At 36.1% G+C, this 19,295-nt stretch overlaps 1 protein-coding gene across 2 annotated transcripts in view; it reads right to left on the reverse strand.

Moving 5' to 3' along the window:
• The window catches only part of RAD21L1 (RAD21 cohesin complex component like 1), a 28,420-nt gene extending 9,125 nt beyond the window's left edge, over positions 1-19,295 (reverse strand). The window contains exons 1-11 of one of the 2 annotated variants that reach the window (XM_036009659.1): positions 19,010-19,295; positions 17,120-17,249; positions 15,491-15,584; positions 13,670-13,776; positions 11,719-11,889; positions 10,534-10,629; positions 9,482-9,592; positions 7,388-7,614; positions 7,052-7,151; positions 6,087-6,211; positions 3,128-3,217 (exon numbers count right to left, since the gene is read on the reverse strand). In XM_036009659.1, the coding sequence (XP_035865552.1) occupies positions 3,128-3,217; positions 6,087-6,211; positions 7,052-7,151; positions 7,388-7,614; positions 9,482-9,592; positions 10,534-10,629; positions 11,719-11,889; positions 13,670-13,776; positions 15,491-15,584; positions 17,120-17,249; positions 19,010-19,153 (1,395 nt within the window). In that variant the 5' untranslated portion in view covers positions 19,154-19,295. Of the gene's footprint in view, positions 1-3,127; positions 3,221-6,086; positions 6,212-7,051; positions 7,152-7,387; positions 7,615-9,481; positions 9,593-10,533; positions 10,630-11,718; positions 11,890-13,669; positions 13,777-15,490; positions 15,585-17,119; positions 17,250-19,009 lie in introns of both variants that reach the window. The other variant, XM_028524937.2, reaches the window with a different exon arrangement.

The raw sequence follows: 19,295 nt of genomic DNA on the forward strand, positions 1-19,295 counted from the left end.
TATGGTACAAGAAGGTGGTTTAGTTTCATTTTTTTGGACTTAACATAACCCAATTTTCCTAACACCATTTATTGAATAGACTATCTTTACCCAATTGTATGTCCTTGTCTCCTTTATCAAATGTTAATTAGCTATAAATGTGTAAGTTTATTTCTGGGCTCTCTATTCTGTTCCATTGATCTGTATGTCTGTTTTTATGCCAGTACCATGCTCCTTTGATTACTATGGCCTTGTTATAGCTTGATTCCTCCAACCTTATTCTTCTTTCTCAAAATTGTTGTGGCTATTTGGGGTCTTTGGGTTCTTTATACATTTTTGGAATATTTGTTCTAGTTCTGTGAAATATACCATTGGTATCTTAATAGGAATTGCATTGGATTTATAGGTTGCTTTGGGTAGTATGTACATTTTAATGATGGTAATTCTTCCTATCCATGAACACAGTATATGCTTCCACTTATCTTCTTTAATTTCTTTCTTCAGTGTCTTATAATTTTCTGAGTGCAGGTCTTTTACATCCTTGGTTAAATTTATTCCTAGGTATTTTTTATTTTATTATTTTATTTTTCTTTTATTGATGTAATTGTAAGTGGGATGGTTTACTTAGTTTCCCTTTCTGATAGTTCACTGTCGGTGTATATAAATGCAACTGATTTCTGTGTATTTATTTTGTATACTGCTACTTTACTGAATTCATTGATCAGTTCTAACAGTTGTTTGCTGAAATCTTTAGGGTTCTCTACATACAAAATCACGTCATCTGCCCAGGCTATCTTCTGATAAGGGTCTCCAGAGTAGGAGAATCTTCGGTCTTTACTGGTAATGCATCCCAGGGCATCAGGCCCTTACTTTGAAAAGCAGGCAGCAAAGACCACCATTTGTGGCTAGAAGTTATCCCAGCTCTGGTCAATCTAAACTCAGTTAACAGGTGTAAACATAAAACTATTAAAAAACTGCCTTGTAAAGGCTTTTATCTGAACTTACTTAGCAATACAGAAGCTCTAACAATAATTGATATTTAGTTGTTTAGTTGTATACAATTGGGGTAGAAAACTTTTAGATTTTGTGGGTGAAGATCAACCAATTGCCTGTTACGTTATCTGAATAGATTCATTCTCTTCAGTCTTTAAATCTTCAGAAATCACTTCAGTATTGAAAAATTGTAAAGTTGAAATCCCTTTACAAGAATTCACTCCAAGCCCTTACCAACTAAAACATTTTGAATTGAGAACAGAACTGGGCGTAAGAAAGGTGCTGATGAGTCTGAAAAAAATGTATTTTTTCTAAAACATTGTATGGCTCAAGGCCTATATCTATATATATATATGACTTCTGCTCAAAGGGCCACAAGTCAATAGCAAAGCTAGAAGTAACATTGGACCCACCTAACTCCATGTATATTATTTTTTTATGTCTGTAGTTTTTGTTCAAGAGCATAAAGGCATTTTAAGATTGTAATGAATTTTAGAAGTTTTTTCAGTAAATAATATCAAAACATGTAAATGCCTGATATTAATTTTCCTTTTAAGTAAATTATCACTCTGATGAGCTCCAAAACTGTTAGATTGTTTTTTCATTTGTGGAAAAAAGATTGAATTCTCTGGATAAGCTAGGACAGAATAAATACCTTAACTTTTAAACAGCTGAGCCAGAAGTGGACTGATTAATTGTTGCCTTTCTCTTTGCCTCTATAGACACAGGTTATTTTCATACAGGGTCAAGCAAAGCACAACACAGCACAAGTTCAGCTGTTTTAATAATCCACTGGGCTTTCACACAATGGATTCAGCTGTAGGGTGTCAAGATAGATCAACTGGACAGGCTTCAGCAAAGCACACACACTATTTATTTCTCCTGAGCCTTTTCCTGGTTAGTTCAGTTGTGCAATATGGGAGAAGCTTCAGTCTCATGAATCTTTAACAAAGAGTTGGACAATTGCTTTTTATATTTCAAAAATAGCATTTTGTGTATTCAAAAACAAAAATCAACATTAGTAATGGCATGAGCTCATTTATCCTAGAACAGGCTCACTTTGACCATGCAAGATGCTGTTTATTTGAGAGATTTTAAGAAAACCTGAAATAACAAGCCAAGACAGGTCATTCATATGAAAAAGTCACTGGAAACAGGTAGGGTGGGCCTGAAGTGGGTGGGGCAGTGCCTCAGGGAATCAACAGGGTGAGGCAAACAGTGTGACCCAGGTTGATGGAGTCTCAGAGATGATGCCTACCCGCCAGCTCTGTCAAGGGAAGGCTCATCAAAGGAACAACGGTCTCTGCCAGCACTTCTGTCTGGGAGAAAGCTGCCCCTCCAGCTCTTACCTTGATACTGGATATTCGGTTCCTTCCCACATGTCTTTGGTGCCTTTTAAGCTGCTGCCCCAGTGCCAGAACTCAGATGAGTGAGTATGAGTAAATTCATGCACAGGTCCTCAAACCGGAACTGTCTGGGACTCCGGAAGCCTCTGTTTCACTCAGCCTCATTCTCCACTGGTTTTTGCAGCCAGAAGTTATGGGGACTTCTCTTCCTGGCACTGGAGCCCTGGGGCGGGGGGGCTGGTGTGGAGCTGGGACCCCTCACTCCTCGTGGGGGACCTTTACAGCAGCCAAGATTTCCTTCCTGATTTTTATCTACCACACAAGTGTGGGACCAGCCCATTTTGTATCTCCACCCCTCCTACCAGTCTTGATGTAGCTTTTTTAATTCCCTAGTTGTAGGACTTCCATTTAGCCAGATTTCAGGCAATGCTTAACAATGGTTCTTCTGTAGTTTAGTTGTAAAGTAAACTTTCAAGTGCCCTAGGCCATACCCCTGATACAGCTCTGTTTCTCTAGAGATGTTATAAGAGTAACTTAAAACAGTGGTTCTCAACATTTTAAATCTGTGACTACTTTTAATAAGCATAAAAATCTCTTCCCTTCCTTTAAAATTATTTGAAGTTTCAAAATAAAAAGTCAAAGTAATTCTGAATATGTATTATCAAACCATTCATACACATCTTTGTTGAGATCACTAATATAAATTATAATTTAAAAAAGTAACGTGACAGCTCTAAAAACTAATGGTTAGGTAAAGATAAAACATTTAGGAACAAAGTTTTTAAGAACATTTCCAAGGCTTTACATACACTTGTCCATTCAACTGGACAATTTTCAATTTCTTGTGCCGAGATGGCATTCACTAAAGAGGATTCCTCAGCAGCCAAAGAAACAATATCCTGCTAAAGCAAATTAGGAAAAAAATAGGTAAGTTATCTCAGTAGTAGTAGTCATCACAGGAACAATCTCATTCCGATAAATGCTTTAATCACATGCATGCTCATTTATAAAACTAATTTAAAGTACTATATCCCAGGCAGGCAGCTTCTGACTTAAATATTCCTCTTTTCCATAAGTCTCCTACAAATGAAGAACTCGCATGCCCCTTCCCCCATTGCTTCCTATCCTTGTCACTCCTATTTCTCCTGCCTCTGCAGGTCTCATATCAAAAGTCTCTGCTGCTTTGTGGCCGATGCCGCTTTCCTTTGAAGCATTTTATCTAGCCCCAGTTCCCTACCTCTATTCTCATGCCAGTACCAGGTGGCAGAAGAAGGAGACTGCAAACAGAGGGAGTGGTACAAAGGAAGGGATATTAATATCCCTACCTACGGCCATGACAGGTTTCTTGCCGCCAGTGCTGGAGCTGTCACTGGCAAAAGGGAAGAAAAACTGTGTCTGGAAGCAGAGCAAAGACATAAAGGGAGAAGGAAGAAAAGAAAGCCAGGAATTCTCCGTTCCCTGTCCTCTCCCTTTTTCACCTCTGCGGAAGCTGTCAGCACCCTTTGCATCCTCACCCTGTCTCCCAGCTTCCTTCCCCAGCTGTCATCTCTGATCTTGATTAAGTTAGAAGCTTCCTACAACAGTTTACTTGATTTTTCACTTCAGCTTTTTAAAATTTTAGTGAATATAAGGAGTTGCATTTTATTCTTTAATATACATATTTGTGAAAAATCATGGTTTTCTCTTTTAATTTCTATGAATATTCTAAATTTTAGATACTCTCAATTTTGCAGTTACTTTACATAAAAATTCTCTTTCATGAAGACATGAAAGTGATAAATCAGAATCAGTATTTCCTGCCCCTCTAAACTGTGCTCCCATTACTGACTATATTTCACATCTGTTCACCATTTTTGGAAGCAGAATAAGAATGGAACTGAAGGTTAAAGCATAAGCATAGGATAAAGGAGCAAAAGGTTCGAAAGAGCAAGTGCATCAATCTCTTTCTTTTACTTCAAGCACCTGGGAAAACCCAATTTTGTTAATATGTTAAAGAGTCATAAACTAAACAAGCTTGCTTAATCAGAATTTTCCGTGGTTGTACTCTAAGAAATGCCTGAGCCCAAATAAAGAAGAGAGTTGTACTGGCAACCCAGTATCTCAATATCTAGCATGTTATGAAATATTTAGTAAAACACATTCTCTTTTAATGCATTATGAAGTTGTCTTTCCTTCCAAGGGCATTTGGTTTCAATGCAGACTGACTTTGAATTCCCTGAGTGGTTATCAAAGTACAGTGATGATGGAACAGACTAGAAAAGCACTGGTTTATTTTTATCTGGTATGGCTATAATATTTACACTTGTACAATCAATGAAGTGACAATTGAGAAAATATTATAAAGTAAATTTTTCCAAGTCTGTTTTCAAATAAGTATGTTTTTCAAATAAAAGTTATGTCTTCAAATAAAAATTATTTAAAATATTTAATTCTGGTCATGGATCTTTAGATAGAGTCTTTTAGATTCAAGACTGAGGTAACTGGTCGATCTAAAATGTGGAGAGGGGTGCTCCACCCACAGAGCGACCCCACCCGCCACAGATGAGAATAAGTCTACCAAGACATGTTCTGCTTGGGGAAGAAAGGTGGCCGACCTCTCAAAGGAGAAGGACCTTGAGCCTGTTCCTCAATGGGCTTTTATTGGGTTCAACTTGCACAGGAATACAGGTAAAGTTCATCAATCATTGTCAGGCAGCAATGATCAAACAATAGATAGCATTCAAAGAACTACTAGGGCTTATTCTGAGTCAGGGTCAGTTAGCTAAAGGGCCATAAAACTTTGGGAAACAAACTCACTTTATGCTTGGACCCTTATCAGAAAATTGAGGGCATTCTTAGCAAAGCAGGTTTCACAGGATTTTATGCATTCTTTCTTAGGCCTGATCACCCTGGGGAACTACCCGTACCTGCCCAGAGCTACACCACCTTCCAGCACTGTTTCAGGCTTAAGTCAGGTGGGGGAAGTAAAGCCACCAAGAGATTAGGAGACTCCTTGCAGACAGGATGAGGACTCAGGCTATGTCAAAGCCAAGGGGCAAGGGTCCATCACCCCCTTTCTCTATAGCCCTCCAAGTCCTTCCCTGGTGACCCCATCATGACCATGCCTGTCTTAGGTCCTCCCTCCCTTGAGGAATCTTACCAGTCATTGGCTAACCAATCATCTGCCCGGGGCCAAGCAGGGTGAAGTAAAGGGGGCAGAGGCAGCGCTGCAGCCAGGAAGATAAACTTTGTCTCCTTAGTGGCTTATGGTCCCAAGGTCTTTTTATTCAGCCTTAGCCATGGGGGGTTACAGCTTCTGAAACCAGGCAGGGTGCTTCCCAACACTAAAACATGTTACTCTTAGAGCTGGGAAGGGTGAATTTATGATCAAAATCAAAACATAGGTGTACTGTCTAAAGTCCTAAGACTCCACAACATATTGAATGTGGGGCCTAGGAGTATCCTCAGCATATAATCAGATTCAGGTACAATCACTTATTTAATGTACTATGCAAAATACTATTTCAGTATGAAACTACTTATCTTGTGTGTTACTATCCTAAAGTTCCAGAAAATACTGCTCTGCAGATGAAAATAATGTTTCATCCTGTAGTATTGCTACCTACTAAAGAAAGTATAGGATGATGAGATAAATTATAAAAAGATAATACGTCTTTTTATTATGTAAATATTATGTAAGACAATACTAATCAGAGTCTCAATGTTCCTTCACTATATCTGTGTCAGAAAAAATACTAATATTTTGATCATTCTTTTCAGTTAACTTACCTCAGAACTAGTATTTTTATTGGTATCCTCATGAGAGCTACAATTTGAACCATTAGTCACATCCTTCCAAGTTCTGGGTTGGTTTAACTCTTGCTGGGCATTTGGATCTTTCATCAGAGAGGTCTCTGAATTATTAAGGAAGTAAAGAAGATTTCACCAAAATATCTTTTCAACTTAAATTGGAATATGATTGTCACAAAAGAAAACTTCTGACACTGGAATCCATTTAAGCAAAGGGCATACACACTCTCTACAGCTCCCAAATCTCACACATTTATCTTCCCATTTCCCACGTCTGCCTCTGTCACCTGCACTTCCCATCCTCCACCGCCTCTCTCCTCAGCACTCACACCCATACATTTACTGACAAGACAGCATGGGCAGTTCAAGCCCACGTAGGCGTATCATTCAGCAGATTTTAATGATTTCAGGAAGGGTGATCAGGAAGCAGAAGCTCACTCACCACATAGGCTGGTTTTATCATTTCTTTATAATAGTCACAATAATAATCAGCAATTATTAATACCCCATGTATCCTCTGGGTATATGGAAATATCTGTCTCAGGTTAACTGTCTTGTTTAAATGCTATTCTTATTCGCTAGGTGACTTTTCATGTTAATTGTTTAAAAGTGAAATATTATCTTACTAGCTACACAAATTTTCTTTGTTGAAGGTTTACGAATCCTGCCTTTGGGGGTGTGGGAAGTAGGAAAGCATGAGAGTAAGTATGGTACACATTGTATATAAACTATCTTTGTTATGTAGCTTTGTGGACAAAAATTAATCTGCAAAGCAGAAAAATACAATGATGCTATAATGTTTCTTTTAAATTCAAGTACTCTTCTAGAGATGGCATTTATAGTTGGGAATATGAAAATGGATTCCATCCTCATTTTGTAATGCAAAATGAAATTTTTTTGTTTCTACAACGTTCCTCAAAATCAACAAAATTAGGATGTCTTACCTACTATGTTTCCACCTCTCATCTCTTCACTTATTGATTCCTTCCGCATCAATTTTCTTCCAAGTTTAAAGCCAGAGGACAGAAAGCATTTTGTAAACAACTGCAAAAGAACACATTTTTGTTTCTAGTTTTTGTACAAATAAAATAATTCAATAAAATATAAGCACATATGCTAATGAGTCAAAATTATAATTCACACTCTCATATCCAGGAAATTAATTCAAAATAAGGGGGTATTTTTTCACCAGTTTAAATTCTTGAATATGTGAGTATACATATGCATTTATTTATTTATAGCTAAACACTGCACACATGTAAAAGCATGGAAACTATTACCATTTTCAGTTCATTATGAGTCAGATCCTGGGTCGCAGTTGACAGAAGTGTATCCACTCCTCCCTTCTTTTTCCACATCATCAGTCTCTGGGTAGGTGGTGCAAGTTCCAAAACCATGAGAGTGTCAGCAAAGGAAGTAAGTTGTTTATGCATGACTTTGCTACTGATCTCCTTGACTGGATCTATGAGCAATTTCCTCTTTTTGCTTTTCCTCTTCCAAGCTAAATATAAGAAACAGGCACAAATGTGATTGGCTGTACAACTTTGTAAAATGGTATTCTAGGCACTGCATATCGAAGAGACATTGACTACCATTCGACCTACAGAGTTGCACAGAGAAGAAAATCCCTTTGACTCTACTGAAAACTACAGTTTACAAAGTTTTTGCACAACGAGAGTGTCTGAGAAGCCAAGACTTCACACATTTTGTAAGGTGTTGCTTGACGTTTCTGAGGAGGAACTCTGTTGACCTACACAGTGGACAACCAAGGAAATGGGGAACAGAGGGTACATTGATAGGAAACTCACTCAGTTCTGAGGTTCCTTAAAATATCTACATACCAGAATAACTTTGTGAAACAATTTTGTATTTGTCCAGTGTATTTCTCTCTCCCTCACCGAAATTCATACACAAAGTACAAGAGGGTAGCCCATGGGATTTTGTGCCTATAGGTAATTTTACTAGGTAGAAAGCAGAAGTCATTTTTTTCCTTAGTAAAGATGCAAAAGGGGAGGGAGGGTTAAATTTCTAAGAATGGGTGAAGATCTGAGATCAGATGGAGCCAGAAGGAACAGGCACCAGCTTGCTGATGTGCCTCAGTAACATCCTGGGAATGTAAGATCCCAGAGGGGCTGGCTGTGTGATGACTCCAGAGGCTATGCAGGCTGGGACAGTGGGCACTACACATGGTATGGCTGATGAGCAGAGGTTCCCTTCCACTTGCCACAAACTTCCCCCAAATTTTGACACTACATGGCTTAGGGCAGGATAATGGAGCTATGCAGGCTGAAATTCTTGCCAGCTCAGTGGGATGGAGGCTCAAATTTGAATTTGGTAAAGAAAAAAAAAATGAATGCTTTATTCCTTGCATGCCTGAGTTTATAAACTAAAATCCCTATCAATTACATTACTTAAAACTACTGCATTCTTTAAAAGTCTAGTTATATATTAGATTCATATTTATTGTTTTTTCCTAAAAACATGCTTGAAGTTAAATGTTAAAAGAGATAGTGTCTCTCTTCTGATTCTTTTATTCTGCCTTATTTTATATTCATTTACATGTTTATTTATTTCCTGATCAGACTGTGGGTTTTTTTAATTGACTTCATGGAGGTAACATTGGTTAACAAAACCAGACAGGTTTCAAGGGTACCACTCAACAAAACATCATCTGCACACGGCATCGTGCACCCATTGGCCCAAGTAAAGTCTGTTTCTGTCCCCATTTATCCCCACTTTGCCCTCATCTACCTCCCCGCCCCCCTTTCCCTCTGGCTATCACCATACCGCTCTTATCTGTATATGTATATACATATATATATATATATATATATTAGTATATATTAATATGTAGGGTCCAGCACAAATAATGCCCCTTTTATTACATAAAATCTTATATTACAAAATCACAAGGATATAATTCTGTAACCTAACAATATCACACTTGAGCACACCATATGACATTTTAGGTGAAACGTTCAAATTGCTGTCCATCTCATGTGAGATCTTCATGTACCCTACCAACCACACTCAAAGGCATTACTTCTGCCAGATCCTGTATATTATATATATTAAGTTTCTTAAAAGCAGGAACTATGTCTTCTTCATTTGTGCTCAATACAGAGTAATGGCTCAATAACTACTGAACTCAGTTTAAAATTTTTCAGTTTCCCAAACTGGAAATATGTTTTGACCAGAACTGAATAGAATAAATAGACCACCTCAAACTTCCTTAACACTCTTCCCCTATTGTATTACAAATGCTATTACTAGGTTGACTACCTTTTGTAGTATTTCACAGGTTATTCAAATATCTAACAGTAAGTAAGATAGTAGGTATCAAAAATAAAAATAAAAACATGAATGATTCTTACCTGAAGCATCAATTGGATCAAGGGTAAATCCTTCCTCTTCATTTGATAATGTGGTTTCATACATTTTTTCATTTTCCAGTAGATGTATACATTCTGGATGATCTGGTTCTACTAATCAACATCACCATAAAAATTATAAAAACAATAACCAGAGGACTCTATGATCATTTAAGTGAAGGATAAACTAACTGAAGATTTATATTGCTAAGTAGAGCCACATATGAATTCTTAGAATGATGTATTTAATAGAGTTGGGGAGGATCAGCTATTACATGGTCTGAGGCCCACCGTGCCTAGGTGAGTCAGGTATCATTACCCTCTTTTGCACATGTGACATCTAAGGTTGGACTCAGACATGACTGTGACTACAGTCACAAAGTGAAAACATGGTACCAAACGTGATAAATGACTGGCTTAAATTTGCTTGTATGTCTGCTAAAAATTTTATATTCCGTTAAATCACTTAATTATTAGTTGACCCATAAAAAACTGTAACTAAATTTTAATTGCCTATCTCTTTTCACATTTTAAATTTTCACTATTATGTTAGAGAGTGAATGTAACATCAAAATGAGGCTAATTATACATCTAATTCTTAAAACAATCAGACTAAAAGAACTCAAATCATTTGAGGTACCTTACATAAATTTCAACTAGAAAATATGCCCCCCATTTATAATTTCCTCCAATTGTATATAGGTTATCAAACCACATTTGTATAGCATTAATATAATAACTATTTTATATCAGATGTCAATCATGTTTTTACCATGTAATATGTTATTTTAATTATTCAAAAGCACAATATTTTGGCAGAATATTTAAATGTGCTCTCATATGAAATAAACCCAGTACTGGTTAAATAACCATTATCGTACCTTTCTCAGAACCCAATTTCTTATTCTACATAGTCTCAAGTCAGACTAAGAGTTGGAGGGACATTTTTTATTATCTTTTGATATATTATATGCTACATAGACTCAAAATACCTAAGGCTCAATTTGAATATTACCAACTGTTCATTTTCTACACAGAGGAAAATTTCAACGTACCCACTGTATTATCAGGAGGCTCAGGAGGCAGGAAAATTTCTCTGTCCAAATGCTTGTCTTCTAACAGGGCATTCTCATCATCTTGCAACAGATTGTCTTGAAAAACACAACAAATACTTTTGTCACACAGAATTGAGTCTATTATTTGCTCACTAAACTCTGATTGATATTATTGTATGTAAGAAATTGTGAAAGGACACAAAATGAATGAACCCTACTTAATTAGATTTGGTTGGATAGACTATCACATTTCATGCAGAATGACATAATTTTAATTTCCTTTCCTTTATTAAAATCTATTTTCAGATGTTTAATTTCAGAAAACATTTACTCTAAACTAATACCAAGATAGCAGCCTTGTTACAAAGCCATGCTTAGTTTCACATCAAGAAGTGAAAGTGTCCACACTCCTTTGGTAGAGATCGAAGGTAGAGCCATTGTGCTTTCATATTTCCAAAATTCCAGACGTTTGCGGTAACCAGCTTTTTAAAAATAATTGACTGGTTTGAGAGAGAGAGGAAGGTAGTGGGGAGAGAAACACATTGATTTTGTTGTTCCACTTATTTACGCATTCATTGGTCCATTCTTGCATGTGCCCTGACCAGGGATAGAACCCACAACCTTGGTGTATCAGTGCTCTAACCAACTGAACTACCTGACCAGGGCAACCAGCCTTTTAATGTAAACTAGAAAATTTTAAAAAGATGTGATGTGTAGGAGTCAATATCTTTAAAACATGTGCATTTGGATTTCTTAGTTTTTGCCTATACTACTATGATTAATATAATATAAAAATAAAATAAAAATATAAAATGTTTGACAGATCCTTTATAATAGCTCTCTTATAATTTCTGTTAAAGAAAAGAATTTTTTTGATATATAATCTAGTATATTTTCTGAGGACTATACTAACCTATTTCTCTTCTAAATTTTAGAAATTTTTTAAAAGAAAAACAATCAGTATTTCACAATCTTTATAAAAATACATTTAAACAGATGGCTATTTACTTAGACCTAGCTTAAATGTTTAAATATACTACACACTTTGAAAACTTGTGTAAGCAATATGTTGATTTGTGGTAGACACATACCTGATTGTTTTAGTTTGATCTAACATATCTACTAATACACCATAGTAATTTCATAGGAATAAACACCCAATTTCTATAGAACCAGACAGCATACCAATCATTTCTCCTGTAGCCCCTTCGTCACCAAATCCATCCCCACTGTCATAGAGCACAGATTTTTCTCCGTTGAGGCTTCCAGAACTATATTCAATTACAGCACCACTGGAATTCAGCAGTACGTTGTCATCAAAGAAGCTACGGCTTCTGAGAATTTCAGGTTCCTCCCCTAAATAAATATATATCATTAATACTGAGTTAGTCAGGAAAACACAGAATTTTAGGGTTAGAAGGAAATTCAGATATCATCTTATATAGCACCCCCCTTGTTTTATAGATAAGCAAAATGAGAGCTAAAAAACTGATTTGAATTATTAAACTAAAGTCACTCAGTTAATCAGTGGATACTAGATTTCTAGTCTAACACTTTTTCCAATACGATAAGAAAAAAAAGCCAAGACATTAGGATAGAGTTTCTAGTTATGGTACAGTTTCATAATTTCCAAAGTTATTACTGGCAGTGGAGTAATTCTTCTACTTTAGGTAGGTCATGTTCTGCTTGAATAAGTATTATTTCATATTATTTCAAGGATAACTGCTTGTGTTGTTTATCCATAATGGGGCTTTGGAAAATAAGGAACGTATCTGCCTTCTTAGGGATGGAAACATGGGTAAAATATTAAAGAATGGGCTTACAACATTAGTTCAATAAATATTCATTGAACGACTGGGCATTAGGCAATATGCAAGGGACTGGAGATACAGCCATTAAAAAGACAAGCACTAGTCAACTAACACTAAGCGAGTGCTTACCCTGTGCATTATATTATGCAATAGAAATACTATTACAATCCTCCTTGTACAGACAAGGAAACACAATCACAGAAAAGTTTTGTAATGTGCACACAGTCAAACTCTAATAAATGGCAAAGCCAGGATCCGAACCCAGCAGAGACATCAGTGTTAGAATGGTTAACTGGTAAAATGGTCTGTCAAATGGAGATTTATGACAGAGAACTCCTAAGATACTTAGAGCAGCAGATACAATAAACTCCCTACTTCCAATTGGCCTGCTTCAAGATTAACTAAGAGCACATATTCTTTCCCTTCCTTGGGTTTGACTCTCTAGGCCCAGGAGTCTGAAATCCCAGAGGGTCAGAGTTGGGTCTTTCCTGCCCACCCTCTAACAGCCCACGTAAATGCAATTCAGTAAAGAAAATAATAAAGTATCACTCGTATTGAAAGTTCTTCTATAGGCACACATCTTCTAGAAAGTGAGAGTTTAAAAAGGCAGCCTTCACGGGCCTGGACTAAACATTTGCTCAAAAGAAAAGACTGGCTTTTCAAACAAAACAAAACAAAACAAAACTAAAATTGTGTCTACTTGTTCCAGGTGCAGCTTGATAGCTACCAAAAGAAAAAGTCTTGTCAATAAGATAACATTTATGAAGAGACACTATATTCTTAGCACTGAGCATCACAAGAACCTGAGATTATACAAAACAATTAATGAAATAATCATTGCCTTCAATTTTATATTGATATCCACAATAGGATGGGTTCATATTAAACAGTTCTTGAAGGACATCAGGTTTGATTTAGTTTTTGAAGAGAAAAATCACTTACTGGTAAAAAAGTTTAAAGGAGGGTATAATGAAAATAATGCTGTGATGTTGCTAGTAGTATCCCAACATAGGGGAGTAAAGCAGTAAGGTATAGGGCAGTAAGGCTCAGAGAAGTTAGGTAATTAACCCAGGATCACACAGCAAGTAAACAGAAAGCCCAGATTCAAACCCAGGTCTGTCAATCTACAAAGAACATGTTCTTCCCACATATACTAGAAAAAGGCAACGCTAAAATTGCTGGAGGGTTACCTTTATACATCAAAAGATTCATTCTAAAGATATTTCTACTGGCATAGAAATAGCTATTTCTATTGGCATTATTTCAATATAAAAATGCAAATATAACTGGTTGTGATATAATTTTGATTTCCCAAATATTCTCACCAAAGCTCACAGCTTGGAAAAGTAGATCATTGTGGTAATAGTCTTTAAGCGTGATTTCTTCTGGTCTGCTTTGGTTCTGAGCAAATTTTTCTAAAACATTAATAGCACTACGGAGAAATATAAGATTGAGGAAAACATGTGAACACAATATATTTTGTAGTATACTGCAAAACAACAACAAAAACTCCTAAAACAAAAAAAACCATGTTTTATTATAGAAATGAAGGAGATTTTTATTTTCTCAACAGTATTATTTATAAATACTAGTTTCTTGTCCATGCATATGATCCCCAGGTTGCCAAATCCAACGGTCAGCTCTCAGCCCTCTCATTCACCCTAACCTGTAGCATCTGAAGCAGATGGTAACTTCCTTCCTTATGGAATACTTCCTACGTTTGGCCTCTGGAATACCTACCACTCTGTCTTGGTTTTCTTTCTCCCTCATTGGCTGCTCCTTTTCCACCTCCTTTATCAGCCCTTTCTCATCTCCCAGACTATTAACTATCAGGAATGACCCAATACCACTCAGTCCTCGGGTCTCAATCTCATGCTCTCCCTCACTCCCTCTCTTCCTTTTCAATCTATGCTTACTCCCTTGGGGATCTCCTACGATTCACGGTTGAAGTTCCGTCTCTGTCTCACAACTCCCAAATATGTATGTCCCATCCAGACCTCTTTCCTGGGCCTCATATCCAGGTATGCAACTACCTACACACTCCCCTCAGATGTGTAACCATCACCACAAAACTTATGTCCAAAACCTAATTTAATTCCTTCACTCTGCCCCTCTTAAACGTGCCATTCCATAATTACCCTTATATCATTAAGTGGTGACTCCATTCTTATGCCAAAAATCCTCTAGTCATCCTTCCCTGCTCTCTTTCTCTTAAAGCCATATCCAGACAGCAAATTCTGTTGGCTGTGACTTCAAAACAGATTCATAATTTGACTGTTGCCAATTTAATAAAATGAAGACTGAGAACCGATGGCATATACTGGCATGTCTTACCTGGACTTCTCGCTGCAGTAATCTTCTCACAGGCTCCCTGCTTCCCTCCCCTCTTTTCCCGGTATAGTACAGTAAGTGGCCAAAGGAGCACCCTGACAGCGAGTCAAATTCATCGTGTCAGTCTCCAATCAAAACCCTGCTGTGCTCCCCAGTAAAATAAAGTCCTCACTGTAGCCTACCACACCCTACATCTGCATTCCCGGCTGCCTCTCGGACCTCATTTCTTACCACTCAGACCCCCATTCACTCCACTGCAGTGTCCTCGCCTCCTTGCCGTTCCTTGAAAATGTCCAGTGTACTCTGCCTTAGCTCCTTGTGCTTGCTCTACAGGAATCCTTCCTCCTCATGTTAGTGAAAGGTTTGTTCCTCTACCTCCTTCAGGTTTCTGTTCTGCCCTTATCAGAAAAGCCTTGCTTGACCATTCTATTATTTATTTTATTTTATGTTCTATTTCTCTTCATAGTGACTATCATCTTCTGTCATAAAGTATGGTTAATTACTTGTTTATTGTCTGTCTACTCCAACTAAATGTTGGAGTCAGGCCGCCAGGAGCTTTGTTTTACTCACTGCTGTCTCTTCAACACCTAGAACAGTGCCTGGCATATGGAAGGCATCAACAAATATTGACTGCATTGACCAAATATAATGATACATTTTGGAGTACTTTGAAATTTCACACTAAATTGAAGTCTCTGTCAATGGCATGTTTACTTCAGTTGCTAACTACACTGCATTTGCATTCATGAAATCTGAAGATGAAAATGATACAGTATCAAGAAAGAAACTGAAGGAAAATAAATAAAACAATTTACTTCACATTCTGGATTTCAAAATCATGAAATTCTTCGGGCAGTGTGATAGCAGTGTAAGTTGCTTCAAAATTCTCTTTTGGAAGGTCAACTAATCCTGAAAAGTATAAAAAAAATATTACATTCAATAAGCAACAATGCTATGTAAAATAAGAAATTCCCAAATAAATCTCTTTTATTTAAGTGAGACTCTCTCTCACTGGACTACTGCTTAGTATCCTGACTGGTTTCCCTGTATCCACTCCTGCCCCTTCAGTCCATTCTCTACACAGCAGCCAGCGTGATATTTTAAATACGAAATCAGATCAGATCACTCCCACGCTTAAAATGATTCAGTGACTTCCCCAGTGCATTTAAATAGAATCCCAATTTCTAATCAGGGCCTCCGCAGCCCTACAAACCTATCAGCATCATCTAAGGACACTCTTTTCCTCACGCACTATACTCCAACCATACTGGTCTTTTTGTTCCCTGAACAAGTTAAGCACTTTTTTACTTCAAGACCTTTGCTCTTGCAGTTCCCTCTGCCCAGAATGCTATTCCCTCAGGATATTTCTCATTCTTCAAGTTTGAGCTAAATTCTATCCTCTCAAAAAGGTTTCTCCCCACTCCGCCGCCCCACCTAGACTAACTAAAATAAAGTTTGGTGTTATTTTCTGTTGTAGCATTCTTTCTATATTTCTTCACAGCATAATCACAATCTATAATTACTTGAATGCTTAAAAAAACCCTTCTTCCTTATCTGATTTTCTCACCTGACCACAAAGGACCTTATTTATCTTGTTTGTCCTTGTATCCCAGAGCCTAGCATAATGTTTCACATAAAGTATGAGGTGAACAAACATTTGTGAAATAGATCAATGAAATAATGAACAAATGAACCATATTTGATATTATTATAAATTTACATAGAGATTATACAAATATTTTAAATAAAGAAAAAAACCTGTCAATCCTGATTCAACAAATGTTAATTGGGGGAATAGTATGTGCAATGCACTGAGAAAAGTACTATAAGAAATTCAGAAAATAAATGCCAACATATTGCCTCCAAGGAGCTTATAGACTAGTGTGAGAGGCAAGCCTATACCTAAATAACCATTATACAAGATGGAAAATGATGAATGTCTTAAATTTTAATTTAAATTTAAAGACATTATATTTATATTATATGTAAATCTCTAGCACTTTGGGATGTCTAGAGTTTTTTTATATTTTATTATTAGCATGCTACTTAAGGAGTCTTGAGAATTCTGAAAACAATGACAATTACTGACATCTAGGTTTTGTCGGTCATATTAGTTCCAGTGTATCTCAAACGGCAAAAACAGATATTGCAAACAACAACACATTAAAACTGAATATCAGAGTTTGCTGCACAAGTGTGGTAGCTTTAAGTGTATTTTATAGGTAAACATGCAGAAACATTACAAATTTTTGAAAGCATAATCTTTCCCTGTAAACACAGGAAAAAGAGAAGGAAAGAACTTAACTTGGACTCAGTCAAAAGAAAGATTATGTTCACTCTACTCACCCTGGAATTACAGAGGGTGGTCAATTTAAAAAGCCCGCCCAAAATAAAAACGCAAAAGGGAACCAAGACAAGTGAGACAAATCAATATGCACATATACCTGGGCGGAATGTCATCTTCATTTTAAGCAACGCTTCACTGCAATCTGCCAAAAGATATTTGGCCTTCCTATTATAGATTCGAACAACTCCCAAAAGAAGGTGTCCTGAAGTTCGAAGTGCAATTTTCACCTTTCAATAATTTTTAAAGTATTAGAATATTACAAATTAGATTCATAAACCCTGTTATTTGAAAATTACAAAATCATAAGAATTTCTTCTCTTTAAAAAGCAGGTATTTTGTATTCTTATTTAAAGTGAATCAATCACTTAACTTTTACCTCACTTTGTAAAATACTGGGTTGGCCAAGAAGTTCATTTACTTTCTCCATATGATGGCTGTAGTAGTGTTTCCTTGTCTTGAATTTCATTCAAAACAATTTTGTTAGATTGCATTGTGACAGTTGTCATATTAGTATGCATTTTAAAAAAATGTATCAAAATCAGTGAATTTTTGTGCAGCCATTTTAATATTGAAGATAGAAGAAAGTATACAACATTTTTGGTGTATTATGCTTTATTATTTCAAGAATGGTAAAAACACAACTGAAACACAAAAAAAGATCTGCGCAGTATGTGGCAAAGGTTTTGTGACTGATCAAATGTGTCAAAAGTGGCTTGTGAGGTTTCTTGATACTATTGACATTTTGACCAAATAATTCTTTGCTGTGGAATAGACAGCCGTCTTATGAATTGGAAGATGTTTAGCAGCACCCCTGGCCTCTACCCACTAGAAGCAAATAGTGGGAGATAAGCCAACATACTCAAAATATCCAAATCAATAAAGTTATTGGTGAAAATGAAAAATGTGTCTTTTATTTTACAGAAAAAACTAAATGGGCTTTTTGGCCAACCCAATAGTTATTTTCTTCAATGAAGATAATTAATTTGACATTCAAATGACGTGTGCTATTATTGGCTTTATGGGAAAAATAAAAGTCCCAAGTCTAGCAGAGTTGGGTTCAAGCCTTGGCTCAGTTGCTGAGGCTGGGTCATTTAACGTTCCTGAACTTTGACTTATTAATAATGGCTATAATGTATTATTTACTTATTCTGTGACAGGCATTGTCCTAAGGGCTTTTGATTCGTTAATTTATTTAATTTTGACAACAATATTTATTTACAGAAGAAAACATCAAGCTTCAGATATGTTAAGTAGTATGCCCGAACTAATACAACTATTAGGTGATGGAACAGAATTCAATTTAAACTTCAGTCAAACAAAGTCAAAAATTCATACTCTTAACTACCACACTTCACGGAGGCAAAAGAAGCCCATCACACAGGATTGTTGTGCAGATTAAAAAGACTAATGAACATAAAGTCTAGTCCAATGCCTTACACATGGTTGGTTTTCAATTATAATTCATCCTTCTCTCAAGCAGAAAAATACTTAACCTATAAAATATTAAAAGAACATGTTAAGGTCAATTCTAATAGTTTGAATTGACCTTCTAAAGTATATTTTTATAATGAACATAATAGTATTGTTTATGAAGTGTTTTCATATATATTTTCAGTTATACACAATCCTCCTTTTTTCCTATTCTCTCTATTTATTCACTCATTATTTTTCTAATAAATACTTATTTGGTACTACTATGTATATAGTAATTTAATAGGGAACAACGAAGGATTACAAAATATGTATAAAATAGGGTCTTTATCCTTTAGGGTCCACTCTATTTATGATGAACATAAAATAGTTAATTATTAACAGAAACTAATATATGTATATATTCAGACAGTAAATCCTATAGAAGCTAAAAGAATGACGACCATTTGAGAAGTAAAACATCCTTGGAAATGTATTTCATGATACAATGTATTTTAATTCCTTTCCTTTCCATAAGTCACAGCAAATACATACTACAATTTAATCAATAGCATACCTTAGGTGAAATAATTTTTTCAATGGTTATCTCTAGATTACATTCGGATACATGGGCCTTTGTGAGTTTCTTCTCCCAGTGAGCTGCAAGCCAGATTTTGGCCAATGGCCCTCTCTTACTCATAAGCACATGTGTGTAGAACATATTGCCTGTATTCCTCAGTTGTATTTAATGAACTAGAGAGAACATTAAAAGATATTTAACATTTGATTACAAAAACCTTTTAGTGCTAATTTTCAGCAAGCAAAAATACTGTTCATTAATTCCATAAAATAACACTCAGATT

The sequence above is a fragment of the Phyllostomus discolor genome, chromosome 9 (genome assembly GCF_004126475.2).
Source record: "Phyllostomus discolor isolate MPI-MPIP mPhyDis1 chromosome 9, mPhyDis1.pri.v3, whole genome shotgun sequence".
NCBI classification, from domain to species: Eukaryota; Metazoa; Chordata; class Mammalia; order Chiroptera; family Phyllostomidae; genus Phyllostomus; species Phyllostomus discolor.